We start from the raw sequence: 18,625 nt of genomic DNA, 5'->3' as shown, positions 1-18,625 counted from the left end.
TGCTGCAAAGACCTCCCCTTTTATCTGCATGCACTCATGGCTGGATGTGGTCAACCTGTCAATAACATTGTGTATGTGATGAGTTTGATTTTTTCCATGAAAGGACCCAGTTCTGTTCCTGCATGTAACAGAACTGGTCCTCTAATGACTCATGTTTATAGTCAGCAATAAAAACTAGTTGAAGATTTATTTTCTATCACTCCTCTTACTCAGAACCAGATATAATGAAAACATCAATACTGCTTTGAGTTCTTGTATCTTCTATTTCATTTCATGGCAGTTTTAGTATTTTCAGTCAGTTAATTATTTTTGTTTTGATGTGAATATTCTTGTACAGTGGTTATGGGTTTTTGACTGTTCTCGGTTTGACCTTTGAACTCTTGTGTGTTTGTAAAACCAGCTGCACTTTTATTCAGAAGAGCATAAAGTTCTTCTTTTTCTAACGTACCATCCATGTATTCATATGAACTACTACTAGTGAAAATTAACGAGCCTTAATTAATAAATTGCTTCTCTTCAGTTTATAAACTGTTGTTAATGTATAAATGAATGAACATACACGTTTTGTTTTTCTCATTTATCTCACCATAATGTCATTTTCATGAGTGATGATATAAACAGAATCTACATGATGTCACATGTAAGTACTGATGATGAAATATGCCAAAGTATGACAGAAATAAAGAGAAACATATCTCTCTTTTGCTTTGATTTATTGTGATTTTCATCTTTAGTACACCGACAGACAAGTTTCCTCTTCAGTGCCTAATGAAATGTGTCATAAGACCAGCAACCAGCAAGTATACTACTGTGCTGAAGCAACTGGGCTATGCTACGTCTTAAGACACAAGGAAATTACTTATTAATCATTTGATCCCTCAAAAGAGGGCTAAGGAAATTTTTTCCAAAACATGTCTTAGACCGGCACTGGACTGGGAGTGAAATTTGGCCCCAGCATTTTCCATCTCAGACTCTGTCAGAGAGGAGGAGGAGGAGGAGAAGTGGTGGCTCACGGTGGCGCTGGTGGATAGCGTGGAGTGTGGGGCTCAAGAAAGCTCAGGGCAAGGCTGTTGGCTGCAGAGGTGCTGAGGGCTGGGTCACTGGAAACAAAGCAGCTGGTAGTTGGAAAACAAGGTGGATCACTGAAGGCAAAAACAAAGCAAAGTTAGATCTCTGAGACAAGCACAAAAGACAATGAAGACAGATAAAGCGATCTGCACTAGCAGGAGCCATGTACCACGTAGTACTGACAAAATCATCTGGCAGCAGGTAGCATGAAGACCAGGGCTTATCAGCAGGCGCTGATTGCCAATCTGCTGCAGGTGTGTGTGTCTCAGCAGCTCCTGGTGAAGGGAAACCCCGCCCAGCCTGTCAGTGCACCTCTGAAAGCACAGAAAGCAAAACACCAAAAACACAAATCCACCACAGAAACATGACTGACTGTGACAAGGTGATTCTGAACGTCAAGTGTGTGCACACCTCAATTTTTCCAAGGCCAATTCTCTGTCAACTTCAGATCTCCTTTTCTCAGACTTCTCAACTTCCACCCTATGCTTCAACCTCTCATGCTCCATTTGTAACAGCAGCAACTCCTTCTGCTGTTCAAAGGACCAAGCAGGGCTCTGAGCTATTAGTGAAGACGGCCCAGCAGCCTCAGCAACACCTCCCATTTTACCAGGCAAAATCTCCATCTCATACAAGTTAGCCTTTAAAATAGACTTAACTGTATCCTTGAGTGTTTTGTCACTAATGTCAACCCTGTAGTCTGCAATTTTTAAGAACTGCTCTTTTGTGCAGCCATCCAAAAACCCAAACAAATTTTAATATCAGACAAAGACAACCTGAAAAAAATACTAAATGCAGTTTTTAAATGATAATTTCATTTATTAAGGGAAAAAAGCTATCCAAACCAATCCTCCGTGACTGGTTAGGAGGAGAGGCCAATTTTTGGTTCTGTTCAGTGTCTTTCCCTGACATCCCTCATGCCTTGAGGTCAGGGGTCATTGGGTCTGTATGTGTATGTGAGGTCCCACACCTCCACATAAAAAACTTAAGATTAAAGCAAAACAATGTTTATGAACGATAGAATTTATAGAACTTAGTTTCAGCTGTGAGATGAACATTAACTGAACAGTAATACAATAATGTAAAAAAAACATTCAATAAACAGCATTAAATGTATAAAGAAGAAATAAATACATACGTATTAATAGAAAAGGTTTGCTTGGCTCTGTGAGTAAATACACTGTTCACCTCTGACAGAGTTGAGATTTTACTTGTTATGGAGGCCCCCAAAGCAGTATGTTAGGTCCCTTGGTGTTCCTGCACAACACCAGGTCCCAGATAGGTAAAAGTTATTTTAATTACATTAAGATTAAGATTGTCTTTATTTATCCCACTACGGGGAAATGTTACAACACGTTACACATGTTACAACAGCTCGAGGTGCAACAGTACAAGTAGAATCAGAAAAATATGCATTGAAATATTAAATATTAAAAAGAAAATAAATAGGAAAACACAAGATATTTACAAAAAACAATAAGATATTTACAAAAGCAAACAAGTGGGTGGAAAGTGACTTCATGTAGTGCTGGAGTTAAACAGTGGGATGGCTGTGGGGATGAATGATCTGCGGTACCGCTCCTTCTTACACAGTGGGTGTAAGAGTCTACTGCTGAAAGAGCTGCTCAAGGCTTCCACAGTCCATGATTGACGTCAGCTTGGCTAACATCCTCCTCTCACCCACCACCTCTATGGACAGTCCAGGACAGAGCTGGCCCTCCTGACCAGTTTGTTCAGTCTCTTTCTGTCCCTGTCCGTGCTGTTACCTCCCCAGCAGACCACTGCATAAAGGAGCGCTGATGCCACAACAGTGTCATAAAATGTTCGTAGTAATGTCCTCTGCACCCCAAAGGACCTCAGTCTACTCAGCAGATGGAGGCAACTTTGGCCCTTCTTGTACAGGGCATCCGTGTTGTCACTCCAGTCCAGTTTATTGTTTAGGTGAACACCCAGGTATTTGTATTTTGCCACCATCTCTATGTCCAAACCCTGGACGTTCACTGGTGTGATCTGTGGTGTCTTCCTCTGGAAGTTGATCACCATCTCCTTTGTTTTACTGACAACTTTGCATTCAAACCAGTTAACAAAGTCGTTGATGACCCCCCTACATTCCTGTTCGTTCCCCTCAGACACATATTTAACAATGGCTGTATTATCTGAGAACTTTTGGAGGTGACAGTTCATGGTGTTGTGCGTGAAGTCCGATGTGTAGAGGGTGAAAAGGAAGGTGGTGTCCAGGATTAGAATATGTTTCCTCATAACATAAAACAGACTACAAACTCATATGATCACCTCACACTTGACTTCCCTGCGAATGTTTGAACTTCTCAAGCAACCACTGAATCCATGCCTATACTTGGCTCCTTCTTTTCGGATTCACGATACAAGTGGTGTCTTTTCATCATCTGATGAGTTGGGCGGTTTAACACAGCAGCAGCATGCTGTGAAAAACATACAGATTGCCAACCAAGTCCTTCTAAAGAAAGGCTCCAATCGTCTCTGTGCAGTTTCTCTTGGTGTCTCATTAGTTCCAGTTGTCTGGCCTTGCTTGGCTCCTTCAGCTTCAATAATGAATGTATAGGCCATCTCGAACATGTCAGAGGTGTAGTTCTTTCCTCTGTTAGCTGTGACCATGTCATCGATTGTCTGCATGAAGTCCTGAACCTGCCGTCTGCTTTTTCTTCCTCTGTTGTCAAACACACAGTATCTATCACCACACATAGAGACCAGTTCTTTAATAGAGCGGCTAGACTGGATCTTCTCATCAATGGACTGACCTCGAAGCTCATCTCCATGAGTAAAAAGTACCATTGCGTAGTTTTGAGCATCATTTCCAAATAATTTTGGTAGCAGCTGAAGCAGGTCAGAGTCTGCTCTGGACATCCGGCCAACCCTCACCACAATGACAAAGGCATGTGGTCCTGGACTGGCCTCTACGATCATGGGCGTAGGTTTCTATATAGATGGTCGTGACATGTCACAACCAATGTTCGAGGATTGCAAAATAGTCACTACCAATATTTGTCTGCTGCTGAGCCAGTAGTAACGTTAGTGAGTGGTAGTAGTGAGCATCTTCCAAACTGTGTCCGCTACTTGAAATGGATAAGAGGAAGAAACAGCTGAGAAACAGCGATTAAAAAGTTGAAGTCTCTGGAGGTGGAGGCTGCTAAATGTGCGAAGTTGACGGAGCTTTTTGGTGCCGGGACCAGTGACACCGACCCGCCAGCAGCCACAGGTGCTGCTGCGCCGGGAGACGAGGGAGGAGGACCTGACGATGATGAGCGAGTGGAGGCAGACAGGGTCAGTAACGTCAGCCTGGGGCTGGCTCGGCTAAATGTTTGAGACATGTCCAAAACAAAGTAAAAAAACGTTTTTACATTGAATGTGATGCGACCTCACTAACTGCATACTGATGAACGCAGCTGCCGCTAATGCTAACGTAGCTGCCGCTAATGCTAACGCAGCTGCTGCTAATGCTAACGTAGCTCCTCAGGGACTGAAGTCGTTATTTTCTAACTTTGACAATCTAACATGTGGCAGCACATCAGCCCAGAGTTAAAGGGCTGTGACTGTTGGTAGTTGTGGTTGATTTTGTTCAAATACGCCGAATTGTGATATGGGTTATTATTGTTCAGATGATTTAGCTAAGCTAGCTAACAGATGCTAACGTCAGCGGTCTCTTGTTGCCATAGCAACAGTAAACATTCACGTGGCCTGATGAGCTGTAAACAGAGATACAAAACACAAGTAAACCTATAGCAAATAATAAGTTTAATTTGCAATATTTACCATTGAATTTATTGTAATCTTTCAATTCATTTATTGTTTACTGAGGTGATAACTATCTAATAGGTATAATTTGTGTGTAAATGTGTTACTTTTACTGTAGTTTTCAAATGGCTGTGTATAGTGTTAGTGTATAGTCTTGAGCATTTTCAGGTCACAAAGATCTGGCTTTTTTGCATTGGGAAACACTAGTAAAGTGTCCTAATGAAAACACGACAAAGCCATTTGACTACATTGTTCATAAATGATGGTGTCAGGACTTTTTTTTTATGACACACACACTTTCATTGATAGGAATACTTGGTTTTGAGGAATGACCTCTATTTTGAGCATGTGACATGCTTTTGCAGGTTATCAACAAGGTTTTGCAGTTTGTACTAATTGTTTTGAGAAATGCACCAACTGTTGTGCAAATGTAAGTAATGATGTGAGAAAAACTCCACCCCGTCTCTGGTTTTGGGTTCTTCCCGTTAGTCTCGTCCCACCCCTGGTCATAACATAACTTCTGTTGTGATTTGACACTATAATGAACAAAGATTGATTGGTTGATTGCTATAGCTGTCAGTTTTAGTCCTTGAGTTCATAGCTACGTGCTTTATTTGTTAACTGCTATCAAGGAATATGACTCTCCTTTGTAGTATGTGTGAGAAAGGACGCCACGAGATTTGTGGACTTCTTCGTGGTGTCCGCTGATAATATAGTGGGCTGGTCTGGACAGAAAATGCCAGAGCTGAATTTTTGTCCCAGTCCACCCCTGGTAATGTCACTACCAAAGCTGAGACCAAACCTACGCCCTTGTCTACGATTGACTTCATGATCTCCATGAACAGCTGTTCAGGAGTCAGAACTTCATCAGAGAATCCTGGAGTGTCCACCACTGTGACCCTGCGACCTGCCACCTCTGCTGATTTAGAGACAGTGTCTGCACTGACTGATTTAAAGTCAGAGTCTGATTTAAACTGCTCTGATCCCAGGATGGTGTTTCCTGATGAACTCTTCCCTCCTCCAGGCAGACCAAGCAGCACGATCCTCCTTTCCTTCAGCCTGGCAGAAACCCCAGAAGTAGAAGCTGGAGAAAAGAAAACATAACGTGAACCAAAACTCTGAAAATATGAGATGATTTTCATAATAACTGACTGCCTGTAACTCTCCAACAGGGTCCTCATAGTATAGAGTAAGAAAGGCAGAATGAAGTGGTAGCGGCTCCATCTATGGGGACTTGGGTTGAGAGCCACTTGTAGCACCCCTATCACTCTGACATGTCTATAGGTCCTGTGTGTGTATATTTCAGACCTATGTGCCTGTGTATGTAAAAACTGAATTTTCCCCGGGACGTATTATTCCATGGGGGTTACCATGTTGCACCGCCATGTTTCTACAGTAGCCCAGAACGGACAAACCTGGGGTTAGAGTTGCAATCTAGAAACTCACCCATAGATGCCGCTAAATACTCGATATATTACACACTGTACCTTTAAAGTGCCAAAATTAAAAGCACACGTGTCTCTCACCAGTGATGCCCTTTACCTGGAGAACAGCCCCACCCTGTGCTTCAGTCACTTCACACTGGAACTCTTATCTATATGTTTCCGTAATAGATAAGCTTATGATTTTGCAGTGCATACATGAAGCCCCATTCTGGATTAGCAGTAGTTTTCTGCTGGGACTACTAAAAGTTTGCAGTACAGTGGTTTAAACTTTATAACATGATACCTGGAGATCCTTGGTCACCAGTTTGAAGGTGGTCTGACTTCATCAGCAGCTGTTTGACTTGTTCCTGTCCACCATTTACATTATTGAACAGATGATACTTTCCAGCAATTTTTTTAACAATGTCTGGAAGTGAACCTTCTTCATCTTCAAAGATAAAATCATCCAATGACATCTTCGTCAATGCATCACCGTTTGTAAAAAGCAAAAAACTCTTTTTCAACGCATCCATCGCTTCAAGGACTTCAATAGTTGCCTTCAGAGCCTTCTCTTGTTCTTCAGTGAACCGTCCAACGCTGACAGCCACCAGAAACAGACAACGCCTGGAGGACTGGAGGAGGTCTTGACACCGGGCTGTAATTTCCTCCTTAGCATGAAATATTCCTGGAGTGTCAATTACTGAGATCCGTCTGTCGAAGACAATTTCAGTTGCTTCAGTGATTTTTTTCGTCACCGACTTGAAGGAAGGTCTTGAATCAAATGCCTGGCATCCCAGGATGGTGTTGCCTGAAGCACTTTTCCCGACTCCAGTGTTTCCCAGAAGGACAATGGTGAGATCTGAATTGGGAACTGGATCCATATTTGAGGAACTCAAAACCTGCTGGAGACAAAAAAACAACAACAACAAAAAAATCAGATCACTGACACAACTTAAACTGTATTTCTGTAAAGTCTCTCTGCAACTACACAACACTTTTTTTAAACACATCTCACATTCACAATGCACCAAAAGCATTATTTGGTAAATGTGGTCAAACAATCAATCAAACTTTACATAGCACAAGTCATACATCAAATACGTCTCCAAGTCCTGAACAAACAAATAATTAAAAAGAGCATGATTCTAATAAAAATATCTAAATGAATTAAATTTAATATAACGAATCTAAAATAAAAAGTAAGAAATAACAGTAAAAGCACAATTTGAAATAAAACACAAATGAGACAAAAGGCAGCATAGAGAGGTTGAAATCTTACAGAGTCTATAGACTATTACTTTGTGTTAGATAATCGTGCCAATGGTATAGGGAGGAGTCATTAGTCCAGAGGATTTATTCTAACCCCAAAGGGGAGCTAGTGCGGTTTGTGGGGGAGATTCATGGGGCTGACCTGAAGTGGCCAGGAGTGAATGACGTCGTGCAATGGAGGACAATCAGTGTGATGGAATGTTTGCGTGTCACACCCATCTTCAAACTTGGCCTTCATTTTGATCTCAACTGCACACCTGTAACATTTCCTGACTGCACAGTTGTGGCTCTCTTGAAAAATACGGACAAGGTGACAGAGTCCCCACCACTGAGGCTGTGCAGTCCAAGAAATGTCTGTGGGGGGCACACAGCATTGTCAGGGACACCTCTCATCCTGGTGACCAACTATTTGCCCTCCTCCCCTCTGGGAGGTGCATCAGGACTCTCTTTTTCACAACATAGGGTCAGGAAAAGCTTCTTCCTTCACCTGTCACCTAGCTGACTTATCTGCTTTTTGCACTTGTGGTTCAAAGTGCATTTAGTAAAGCATGAATTCAACACTCCCCACTCTGCAGGACTCAAACAACACTGGCCAGATGTATAAACCATGTATAATCACAAAAATACATTTAGCGTTAATTATTTGTCAGGTTATGTGCAAGAAATGGTGCTTTTCTCACACATAAGCTGATATTTATAAAAGAAGACGCAGACACACTTTTCCAAAGATATCTGCAGTTGAAACAATGATTCAGATGAGAGAGGTAACATTTTTAGCAAAACGTTGTTTGCCAGTTTCAATTAGAATTTTAACTGAGTAAACAAGCTGTTCTCAGAGGAAAATAAAGTCCAGAACACTGTTTGTATCCAGAAAGGTGGCAGGGTCCGCCACATATAAATAAAGTAAAACAGTATGAAATTGTGTTGTTCTTTAAGGTCAGTTTGTTAATTCTGTTTATTCAGTCATGACAACAGTTTGTTTATTTAGTTTGTTAAGGCATTAAAAAAAAAAATCAGTCAATGTAGATTTTTCTTTTCTCATTAAAATTTCCTCCCCAGAACTACATAGTGCATCTTTAAGTAAAAGTAAGTAAGTATAATCAGGAAATTAGGTTAATAAAACATTAAAAAACTGCAGGATTTTTGTTGTTGTAGGTGGAGCTCGTTTTGAACGATTTTGTATGGGACTGTAACTAATGTGACAACTAGAGACAACTTCACAATGTTTGTTTTGTCCAAACTTTAATATTATTAAATGATTCAGTTCAGAGAAAAAGTTTTTTAGAGCATTTTACATAAAATAAAAACATGACTATTTAATGTGAGATCCTGAGGGTACGATAATTATAAAAGTGAAACTATGAGTAACCTCGCCTATAAAGTCAAAGTAAAACTGAGCGAGAGCTTTTTAAAAACTAAAATAAAATCTAAAAACATTTGACACGTTTGAAATGAACTCGTAACGAACTCGAGCAGTGAAGACAGGTGGCACTTACTGTTGTGGTTTATTATCGGGTAGTACAGACGACTCTGAATGTTTAATGCTCATATCTGAGATTAACAAACAGGGAAGTCAAACTCACCTGAAGTTAGTCCGGTAGATGTTTCTTCTGAAGGTGAGGCTTTTTTGTAAAGAAAATAAGAAGAAGAAGAAGAAGAAGAAGAAGAAAAAAAAAAAAAGTCAACCCGGAAAGATTCACAAATGTAATATATGACCGCCCTACATCCTTTATTACTCAAAATGGTGTCGATGCCTCTGCAGGTGAACCTTGTGGCAGGAAACGGGCATATTTCCTGATTCAATATTTAATGTTTACGGTAATCTAAAATGTAAAACGTAAGTCGTTTTGGATAAGGAGGAGAAACAAGGCTTCATATTCGACGTGATGGCAGAAAGTAAAACATCTAGTAAGTGATTTTGTTTAATTTGTAGGTTTGAACGCGGCTTGAGGCTGTTAGTTCAAACTCAGCTTTTAATGTAGGCCATTTCAGCTCCTTAGTGTGATTGAGCTACACGAGGACATAAACATAATTGCGTTAAAACGCGTGAATATTACAGTTCAGTGCTGTTTTCACTCTCAGTCACAGACTAGGGCTATATAACAGATATCCGTGCTTTATTTATCGGTGTGAGTGCCGGTACAACTCTTTCACTATTGTTATTTTCGCTCTATTATTTATTATTATCATCCCAGTAAGTACATCTACACGGGTAAATTCTCACATTGGTCTCTAACGCTTGAACAGTTGCATGTGCCATCGATGTTCAGAAGTCATTTTGCTCTTGACAGGAGTAAAATTTGAAATCTTATTTTTCTGTCACACACTTTAAAAACAAATTAAACTGCACTATTTGTGTAATAAACCATTGATTAATATGTTCATTTCTATATTTTCTTTTAACAGAATAGAGGAGACTAAAGGTTTATTTTAAAACATAAACTCAACAGTGGTTTTGGGCGAGGCGAGCACCGCCTTTCACTCTTTATCCCCTCCAGGGGAGTGAACCTGTGATCAGTCACATTCAAACTCCCTTCTGTAACTTTCCATCACCGACCCTATGTAGTCCATGTAGGTGACACAATTTAAACAATATTGAGCTAGTTGGTTTGGTTTGTAAAATGTAGCATTTTGTTTTGAAGTGAAAAACTCATAGTTTAGGGTGAATTGTTTGCTTTTCTTTCTATTTATAACTCTTTATTAAAGTTGGAAGTAAAACTCTAAAAACTATACATCTGGCACGAGAACATGTTATTAAATTCATTATGGAAAATGAGTGACTGTGATGTTCTGAGACATAAAGGTGTTCACACTCTTTTCTTTCACTTCATCTATCTATCTATCTATCTATCTATCTATCTATCTATCTATCTATCTATCTATCTATCTATCTAAATGAACAGAACCAGAAAGGAGGAGAAGACTGAGTATAAAAGAACCTCCATCAAGTACGTTCTAACAAAATATCAATTTTCCAACACACTTATGTCCTATGATTTTCTGGTGTTGTATGTTTAGGTAAGGGACTTGCTGGAAACACAAAAATAGTTTAATCTGTGCACTGGAAGAACAAGAGGTCTGTTGTTACAAAGAACAACAGTCCCGTTTTCCACTTCCTGCGTTCTCTCCGTTCTGTATTTCAATCAGTTTCAATTAGTTGCACCTTGTTTCTGACAAAGTAGCTGTTTTCTGTCATATTGGCTGAATATGTACAATCTTTGCAATTCAACATTGCCACTGTTTGAATCTTTACATCTCCATGTTCCAGTGTCTGACTTGAGACTGGTTCTTGTTGGGAAGACTGGATCGGGGAAGAGTTCCAGCGGAAACACTATACTAGGAGGACTCGTCTTCAATGCAGCTGCCAGTCGACTGTCAGGTAAAACACACACAAAAGTTGTATTTCTATAAATGTTAAAGCTACTTCTACTAAATGGTTGCTTTTCTAGTTATGAGCTTGTATTCGGTCAAGGCAAGAGGCAGTCAGATACTAACAAGCAGCCACCAACATCTCTTCACCTGAGAGGTAAACTTTGTGGCCGCTGATATAATAACATGATCACATTAAGCGTTGTCCTCAGGAGCCAGCTTACGCCCCAGGCCTGTTCCATAACATTATTTGAGCATTATTTATTGGCATTTATTAATCGGAGCATTCACAATAATCACTTAAAATCACCAGGGAAAGGTATGTAGTAACAGCTGATTAACCCTACTGTTTGCACGCGCTCCCCCCTCTTTCTCTCTCTCTCTCTCACCTTGACTGTTCCTTCACCGCCCCGACGACTCGTCTCCCCTCTGTTTGTAGACGGCTACAGGGGGGAAATGAAATACAAAAAGCAGCAGGCTAACAAACTAACACACCCCTGATCCGCGCCTCCGGCTTTTCCATTCACACAGATGCTGTCTCGCCTCTGCTGCAGCTCTGTTGCTGTCTGAATGGGGCTTACATAACCTCTTGGTTATGATAAAGTTGTGTTGATGAGTAAATCTGTCATTTTCTCTCCTCAGTGACCAGTGAGTGCTGTAAGCAGAAAGGTGATGTGTCGAGGAGAGAGGTGACCATCGTCGACACTCCCGGCCTCTTTGACACTTCGCAGGCGGATGATACAGTGAGGAGAGAAATCGCAAAGTGCATCAACATGTCGGCCCCGGGGCCCCACGCCATCCTTCTGGTCATCAAAGTGGGGCCTTTCACGGCAGAGGAAAGAAATGCTGTCAGAAAGGTGGAGGAGATCTTTGGAGAAGATGCCTGGAAGTACACCATCATCCTCTTCACATACGGAGACAGAATAAAGTCAGACATCGATCGACAGCTGGAGGAGGCTGGACCTGAGCTGCAGGAGATCCTGAGGAAGGCAGGAAACAGATATCATGTCTTCAATAATCTCAAAGTCAGCGATCGAGGACAGGTCCTGGGCCTGCTGGAGAAGGTGGAGAAAATGCTGGCTGACAACGGAGGACAGTTTTACTCCAACAAAACCTACCTGCAGGTGGTGGAGATGTTGAATCAGAGAGAGGCAGAGCTCAGAGAGTTCTACGAGAAGAAACTGAAGGAAGAAATAAAATCTGTGGAGTCAAAGTACAAGAAGATGCTAAGTGAAGCTCAACAGGAGCATGAAAAGGTGGAGAAACACCTTCAGTCTGAGCTGCAGGAAGTAAAGCGCTACTATCGTGCTTTAGAGAGCGGAGTCCGTCATTTTGTAGAGCAGACGGTGCCGACTGACTCCATCGAAGTCATCCATAAGTTTCATGAGACCCTGAAATTGAACTAAACCTCATAAACTCTGCTGGATTCTCCACCGTCTCCACCTGCACAGACCTGCTGTTTGACACAGCGGTGCTTTTAGTGTCACATTCATTGTTCTCGTATCTACATGGTACTCTTTCAAGTGCCATGGTAACTAACTCTGGTAATATCATGGGATCCTGTGTTTAGTTTAGCCAGCTTATGATATATCACCTGTGGTGGTTTTACAGCACATGATCACTGACATGTATTGTAGTTCATGGTAAGATCTGACAATGTTGCAACACTATGATTTAATTTGTTAACTTTGACAAACTTCAACAAACTTCCGACTAATATCAGGACCGGCAGAATCACTCGCCATCTTTCGCAAAAGACTCAAGACTCACTTGTTCAGACTTCACCTCGACCCCGCATAGCATGCAAAAACAATAGCCCATGGGCAGTCCATTAAGTTAGCATTCTAACAAACTGCTAAATACAATGTGTGCTAAAGTATCACCTGTACCTGTAAATAGTCAGAACTTTTACAATGTACTTCATGAAAAGTAACAAAAAGTACCACTGTGTAAAAAAACTTTGTTTTGAGTAAAATAACTAAAGTGATTACTAGCAGCTACTTTTCACAACTGTCAGTGTACTGAACTGCAAATGATACATGGCATCACTCAATTGCCAACATTCAAATTCTCATTCTTCTTATTTCTTGAATAGTCTATAGTTTATTATGCTGCCATGTATAAGAATCTTTGCAAAAACCTTGCAAATTTTAAATCAGAGATTTATGTTTAATAAAACATTTTAAACACCTTCAGTTGTGTTATACATACGATGATCTGCAGAATCTGTGTGTGAAGGTTTGAGCTGCTTGAGTTTTTTTCACTGTCAAGAATTGTAACAGGTTAAAGTCTCTTTAGAGATGTCCTTCCTGGAGAATGAAACATGTTTCATCAAGTTAGTAGTCAACCAGAGCTGCCAGGTTTCATGTTCTGCTATAAAGGTTGACACCACTATCCACTCTGCTGGAGGCAACTCATTTTAAACCTGGGGTTGGTAAAATAGGGGAAACCGGCAAGAGTAAGCTTAATTGTGAAAGTATATCCACCTGAAAACATCCCACCCCCTCCCTTCACACCTTTGTCCAGAGCCACTCCTTTAGTTTGTGCTACTGAGACAGGTCGCTTGTTCAGTCTTGTCATATGGGCTAAATGAGAGGAGTGGGCTTTTTAGAAGCCTGCAACAAACATTGCATTTTTTTCTTTTTTTAAATTGGATTTATTGATTGCTTTCGGGATGACAAGAGATTTTCAACAAATATAACATAAAATGCTTCTAGAAAACGTACCCACCTTAGCTTTAACAGTGACAGTTGTCATTTTTAAGTGACTGTGTTGTTTTTCTTCATCATGTGCCTTTGCTTGCTCTCAACAGTTCTCACTGATTCCTAAGTTTTCACGAGTCTTTGCAGCTGCACCGACACGGTTCAGTCACAAAGTGTGAGGCTGCTGAATTTGCAAGAATCTTTCCAGGCTTCAAGTTATTTCCTTTTGGCTGAATCACAGTGGTTGAACATAAATGTTCGATGAGGAACTATTCGCAGCTACCGGCATGGTCAAGGTGTAACGACCAGCCAGACAAGCGACTGTTGGCGGCTCCTCAAGAGGTGGACGGTCTCCTTCAATGTGCCGACAGAGCTCAGGAAGTTTCAACCTTTAAAAAGTGGAAGAAACATAAACTGTAAATATGTATTTCTTTCTCCTTGTTTATCTTTGTGGCCATTTCATACTTTTTAATCCTTTTCCTATGATTTAAGACACTTTCTGTTTTAAACAATAACCAGAGACAAAGTAGCCTTTGAGAGACGTCTGTTTTAATCAGAGCAGAACTCATTAGAGCACAAAACATCGACAAATATTTAAATAGATGATAAATGTTAAACATTCAATAGCAAATAGGTTTTTTTTAATTATCTGAGTGCAGTAATAATTGTTTTTGATTCTAACTCCAAAAACAAAAATAACCAAATGAATCACAAATCCTATGTACGAGTTTACTTTATTGTTTTGTAAAAAGTGAAAAATGCAGAACAGGTGAGAGGCAGTGGACAGCACAATAAAGGTGCGTTGTGTACAGGTGAGGCACAGCAGGCTGAAAACAAGGTGAGCTCTGATTGATCGTCACACGTAGATGTCCTCTGCATCTACAGACATCTGCTGTGTGATTGGGGTTTCCTTGGAAACAGCAGGATTACAGACAACTGTAGAGAGAAGAAAAAGTTAGCATCTGTAAGCATCTGTCAGTTTGTGTGTGTGTGTGTGTGTGTGTGTGTGTGTGTGTGTGTTACCATAATGAGACTCCTCCTCTTTCTCCTGCTTCTCTGCGTCCTTTGTCTCGTTGCCACGGTTACCCTGCATCACCACATAAACATTTTCTGCTGGCTGATCTAAAACAGAAGAGCAGATTATAATCCAATGATTTTATATTAAAGTGAATCTGTTGAGATTTTCTGAATTTTTCCTGATTGGCTGTTGTGGCTGACCTGTGGTCGTCTTCGTCGTCTGGCTCCTCCTCCTCCTCATGAGGATGAAGAACACGATGAAGAACAGCAGCAAGAGGAAGCAGCAGATCAACACAGACACCAACACACTGCTGCTGCTGCTGCTGGTGCTGCTGCCACCTGCTGACAGACAGACAGTGTTTCTGATTCTCAGCAGTGTAGAGTATGTGAAAGGTTTGATATCTTTTAAAAGCATCAGCGAGGAAACATCAGAGCTGAGTCCAACTTTATTTGTAAAAAGCATCTTTGTCAAAATGTATTTATAGTGAATAAAATGAAACACAACAACAATGTATCTGCATTGGATTTTAGACTTTGGAAAACATTTGAACCATTAACTAGTTGCTTACTAGCATGTTTATAGCTGCATGTCTATTGGCTCTTTATTAGTCAATATAATGAACGTATTGCCTTTTTCTGCATGACCATATTCTACAACTACCAGGTCAGTAGCTTAGAGTTTTCCCTGAATAACATCCTAATTACTTCTAATTAATGGTAAGTTGTTATACATAAATTACAATCTTAATATTCTTTGCTTAGTGTGGGTATCAGTATTGTAATTCACGTTGAAAAACATCCGTACTTACTATCAAGAAGCAGAAATTAGGAGGTTAAAGAGGAAAACCTCACAGTTTAAGGAACAGTTCACCAGAGGTGGGTAGCAAAGCTTGATTTATGCTTCTGTGTTGAATCCAGCCGGCGTAACCTCTGCTCCACTAACCCTGACAAGTTAGACTTTCTTTTTTTAAAGTTATTCACTACTCAAGTAACTTCTTCAGTAAGTACTTTTGTACTCAAATAGTTCAAGTTCGAGTAGTTCAAGTAGCATTCATCCTCATGCTGATATAAAGTCACGTGAGGGTTCATAGTCCACAAACCATTTCTGGAGCTTCACAGCAAAACAGTGTTGTAGCAACAACTATAGCTGGAGTTTTTTTAACAAAAACAACAACAACAACAACAACAAAAACATAAAATGGCTCCATACAGCTTGTCCAGCATGATCCAAGTCTCCAAAATTGATTCGAAAAGACATTATTTACATCCTTTAATGAGTTGAAATCTTCACTGTAGCTGCCACGTTAAAAGCGTAAGCACGCGTGCTTACACTCAACCAGGCACCAAAGGTGTAAATAACGTCTTTTCAAATCAATTATGGATCTGTGGCCTTCCAGAGGCTTGGACTAGTCCGGGTCATGGTTTGAGTTTTGCTATATTTTTTATTTTGTGTTTTATTTTGTAAGGTTCATCCTCATGTGTCATGTTGTGTTACTTCCTGCCCTTTGTCTTGTTTCACCTCCCTTGTGATTGTCCTGATTAGTTTCACCTGTCCTTGATTATCCTCCTGTGTGTTTACTGCACGTGTTTTCCTTCTCTCTTTGTTGATTACTTTATCACTCCCCCTGTATTGAAGTCCTTGTCTTCCCCTCTCTCTTTGTCAGTTCATCTGTTATGTTTCCCCAAGTAAGTCCTGTGTCTCCTCTGTTCCTCGTGTTCCTTCCTGATCCCAGTGCTTCTCTGGTTTGTACTTTAATTTTTGTATATTTGCTCTTTGTTAGTTCTGGATTTTTCCCTGCCTTGTGTTTTTTGCTTTTGTGTCTTTTGTTCTGTTACCTGCTGCCTCTGTGTGTTTTTTGCGTTTGGGTCTTATTTTCATATCAGTGACACGACAAGTCCACAGAGACTTCAGTTGTTCAGGAGAATGCTGAAACTCTGTTTTGCTGTGAAGCTCCAGAAACATTTTGTGGACTACGAAATGTCATAAGGGAGAGTAGATAATGACTGAATTTTCATTTTGGGGTGAACTTTCATTTGAATGGTAGTCGTGGATTATGGTCATGGAGAATAAGTGCTGTATAATGAATAATAAAGGGCCAATATGCCACTAATATACATGATAATAAGCAACTAGTTAGTGGTTTATATGCTCCATCATCTACAGTGTTCACAGAAGTTGAAGCAATAGCAGAACTGTATATATGTAAATACTATGTTATGAGAGAAAAATGAAAGTGGGATGTGTGTGGGTTGATATTCCTCAGTCTTGGACTCACCCTCCACTGTGAGCAGGAAAACTTTATTCTGTAGTCGATCCCCAGTTTTACTGAACACCTGCAGGCTGTAGTTTCCTGAGTCTTCAGGCAGAACTTGGCTGAACCTCAGCGAGCCATTTCTTAGCAGCTCGCAGCGTTTGTGGTGACACATCATCTCTTTGTACTTCATAGAGACCATCACCTTGGGGTGAGTCCACCTGAAGTCCTGTCCAGCCTCCAAATCAGTCCCCTGCAGATCTGAGGACAGCAGGACGGCGTCACCACTGCGTGCAGTGATTTTCTCTGCAGAAGCAGCTGGGGTCAAAGGTCAGACAACAACAGATCAGCTCATTCAGCTCATTCATCACATGACTGCACTCATGTCAAGTCAAAAATGTATTATATGTATTCAAGACTGCCGCAATTTGATTTCCAGCTGTTTTTGCGGCGAGATGAGAGCAAAAAAGAAAATTGAACCTAAATATAAAGCAGGAAGATAAAGAAACGTTCAGTTTGAACTTATCTGTGGTAGAAAATGTTCATAACATTTATTCTGGCGGTTGGGTTGCTAAAGCCAGAGGAGAATTTATCTTAACAGGTATTACTGAACAGATGAGTGGTGAGTTGACTGGCTGCAATTGTCGAGGTATATACGTAGGTTATTTTCTCAGAAGCGGTTTACTAGCGTTTTTTTATTACTGGAAATTTATATAAAATTATTCTAAAATGCCTATCCCAGTCTAGCCCAAAGTAAATTCAAAGCTGTTGTTGAAACATTTGAAGTACAGGCATGATTTAGACTCTTCTGAAAGGTTATAAGCTGAATTTTCTAACCTGTAGTAGTTTGAACACATTGAATTATTTCTTTTTTTTTTTTTTTTGCCAAAATTTTTTTAAATGCTACTACTACTACTATGCTAATACTAGCTGGAAAACAGAATGGGTCCACATCATAAAGTCTTACATGGTCCAATAATAACAATATAATTGAAAACGAACCCCTAACACTTGTATTTCTGAGGAAATACAACAAAAAAAAGCTATTTTGTGACCTCAAAAATTCCCTGCTTGAGAGTAACAGGGGCAACAACTCATTGGAGTTCTTTATTTCATTATTTCCACTCAGTCTGTGCATATAAAATAATCAAAAACATGTGCTCAGGTGGAAAAACAGCCTATAATAAGAGCAAAACACATAAAACTACATAAACTTGCATAATTCTAAAAGTTTAGGGATTAAAAAACTGTAATAAACTATATATTACTGGATTCGAAATCTCATTGGCTTCATGATGCGTCAGTCATCTGGAGGCTGACGTTTAAATGGCTCAGGAGAGAGGAGAAGGAAGAGAGACTGATCACGTCTACATGATCACTCATTGGCTGTTGTAATCTCTAGGACGGGCATAGACGCTCACATCTGTGCAAATGAGCCGTCAATCAAACGGCTGCTATCTCCAGACCTCAGGTGTGGAAGGATGATGCAGTAGATGATATAATGGAATTTTTTCAACAGGTTAAAGCATGAAGATGCCATTTTGTCACCATGTTATTCTGGAATACAGTGTTTTGGACTAAACATGTTACTGAAGGGATCTACTGGACATTTGGACATAAGAGAAGACAGTTTCTGTTTGAGTTTGATGCTCTACTGAAACACACAGACACTTTATTGTTGAGCTGGAAAGAAACTTTGTACATGCTATTTTGTTAGCTTGTTTGTTTGTTGATTATAGCTTACTGACGTGGTTTT

General features: G+C 40.3%; 2 protein-coding genes across 2 annotated transcripts; one reads left to right on the top strand and one right to left on the bottom strand.

Annotated features, from left to right (window-relative positions):
• Positions 1–1,009: 1,009 nt before the first annotated feature.
• Positions 1,010–7,141, bottom strand: LOC141006667 (GTPase IMAP family member 8-like). Its single transcript, XM_073478893.1, has 6 exons — positions 6,565–7,141; positions 5,643–5,920; positions 3,533–4,020; positions 2,845–3,319; positions 1,252–1,382; positions 1,010–1,142 (listed from the first exon to the last, which is right to left on the bottom strand). Exons 1-6 carry the CDS (start codon positions 7,139–7,141, stop codon positions 1,010–1,012), a joined length of 2,082 nt encoding a protein of 693 aa, XP_073334994.1.
• Positions 7,142–9,346: 2,205 nt separating this feature from the next.
• Positions 9,347–13,089, top strand: LOC141006640 (GTPase IMAP family member 9-like). The gene is made up of 4 exons (XM_073478866.1): positions 9,347–9,437; positions 10,433–10,477; positions 10,798–10,908; positions 11,541–13,089. The coding sequence occupies exons 1-4, from the start codon at positions 9,416–9,418 to the stop codon at positions 12,302–12,304; spliced, it is 942 nt and encodes a 313-aa protein (XP_073334967.1). The 5' UTR covers positions 9,347–9,415; the 3' UTR covers positions 12,305–13,089.
• Positions 13,090–18,625: the final 5,536 nt, after the last annotated feature.

Source organism: Pagrus major, chromosome 13 (genome assembly GCF_040436345.1).
Source record: "Pagrus major chromosome 13, Pma_NU_1.0".
NCBI lineage: Eukaryota > Metazoa > Chordata > Actinopteri > Spariformes > Sparidae > Pagrus > Pagrus major.
Note: the sequence above shows the minus strand (reverse complement) of the source record. Positions and strands in the feature narration are given on the sequence as shown.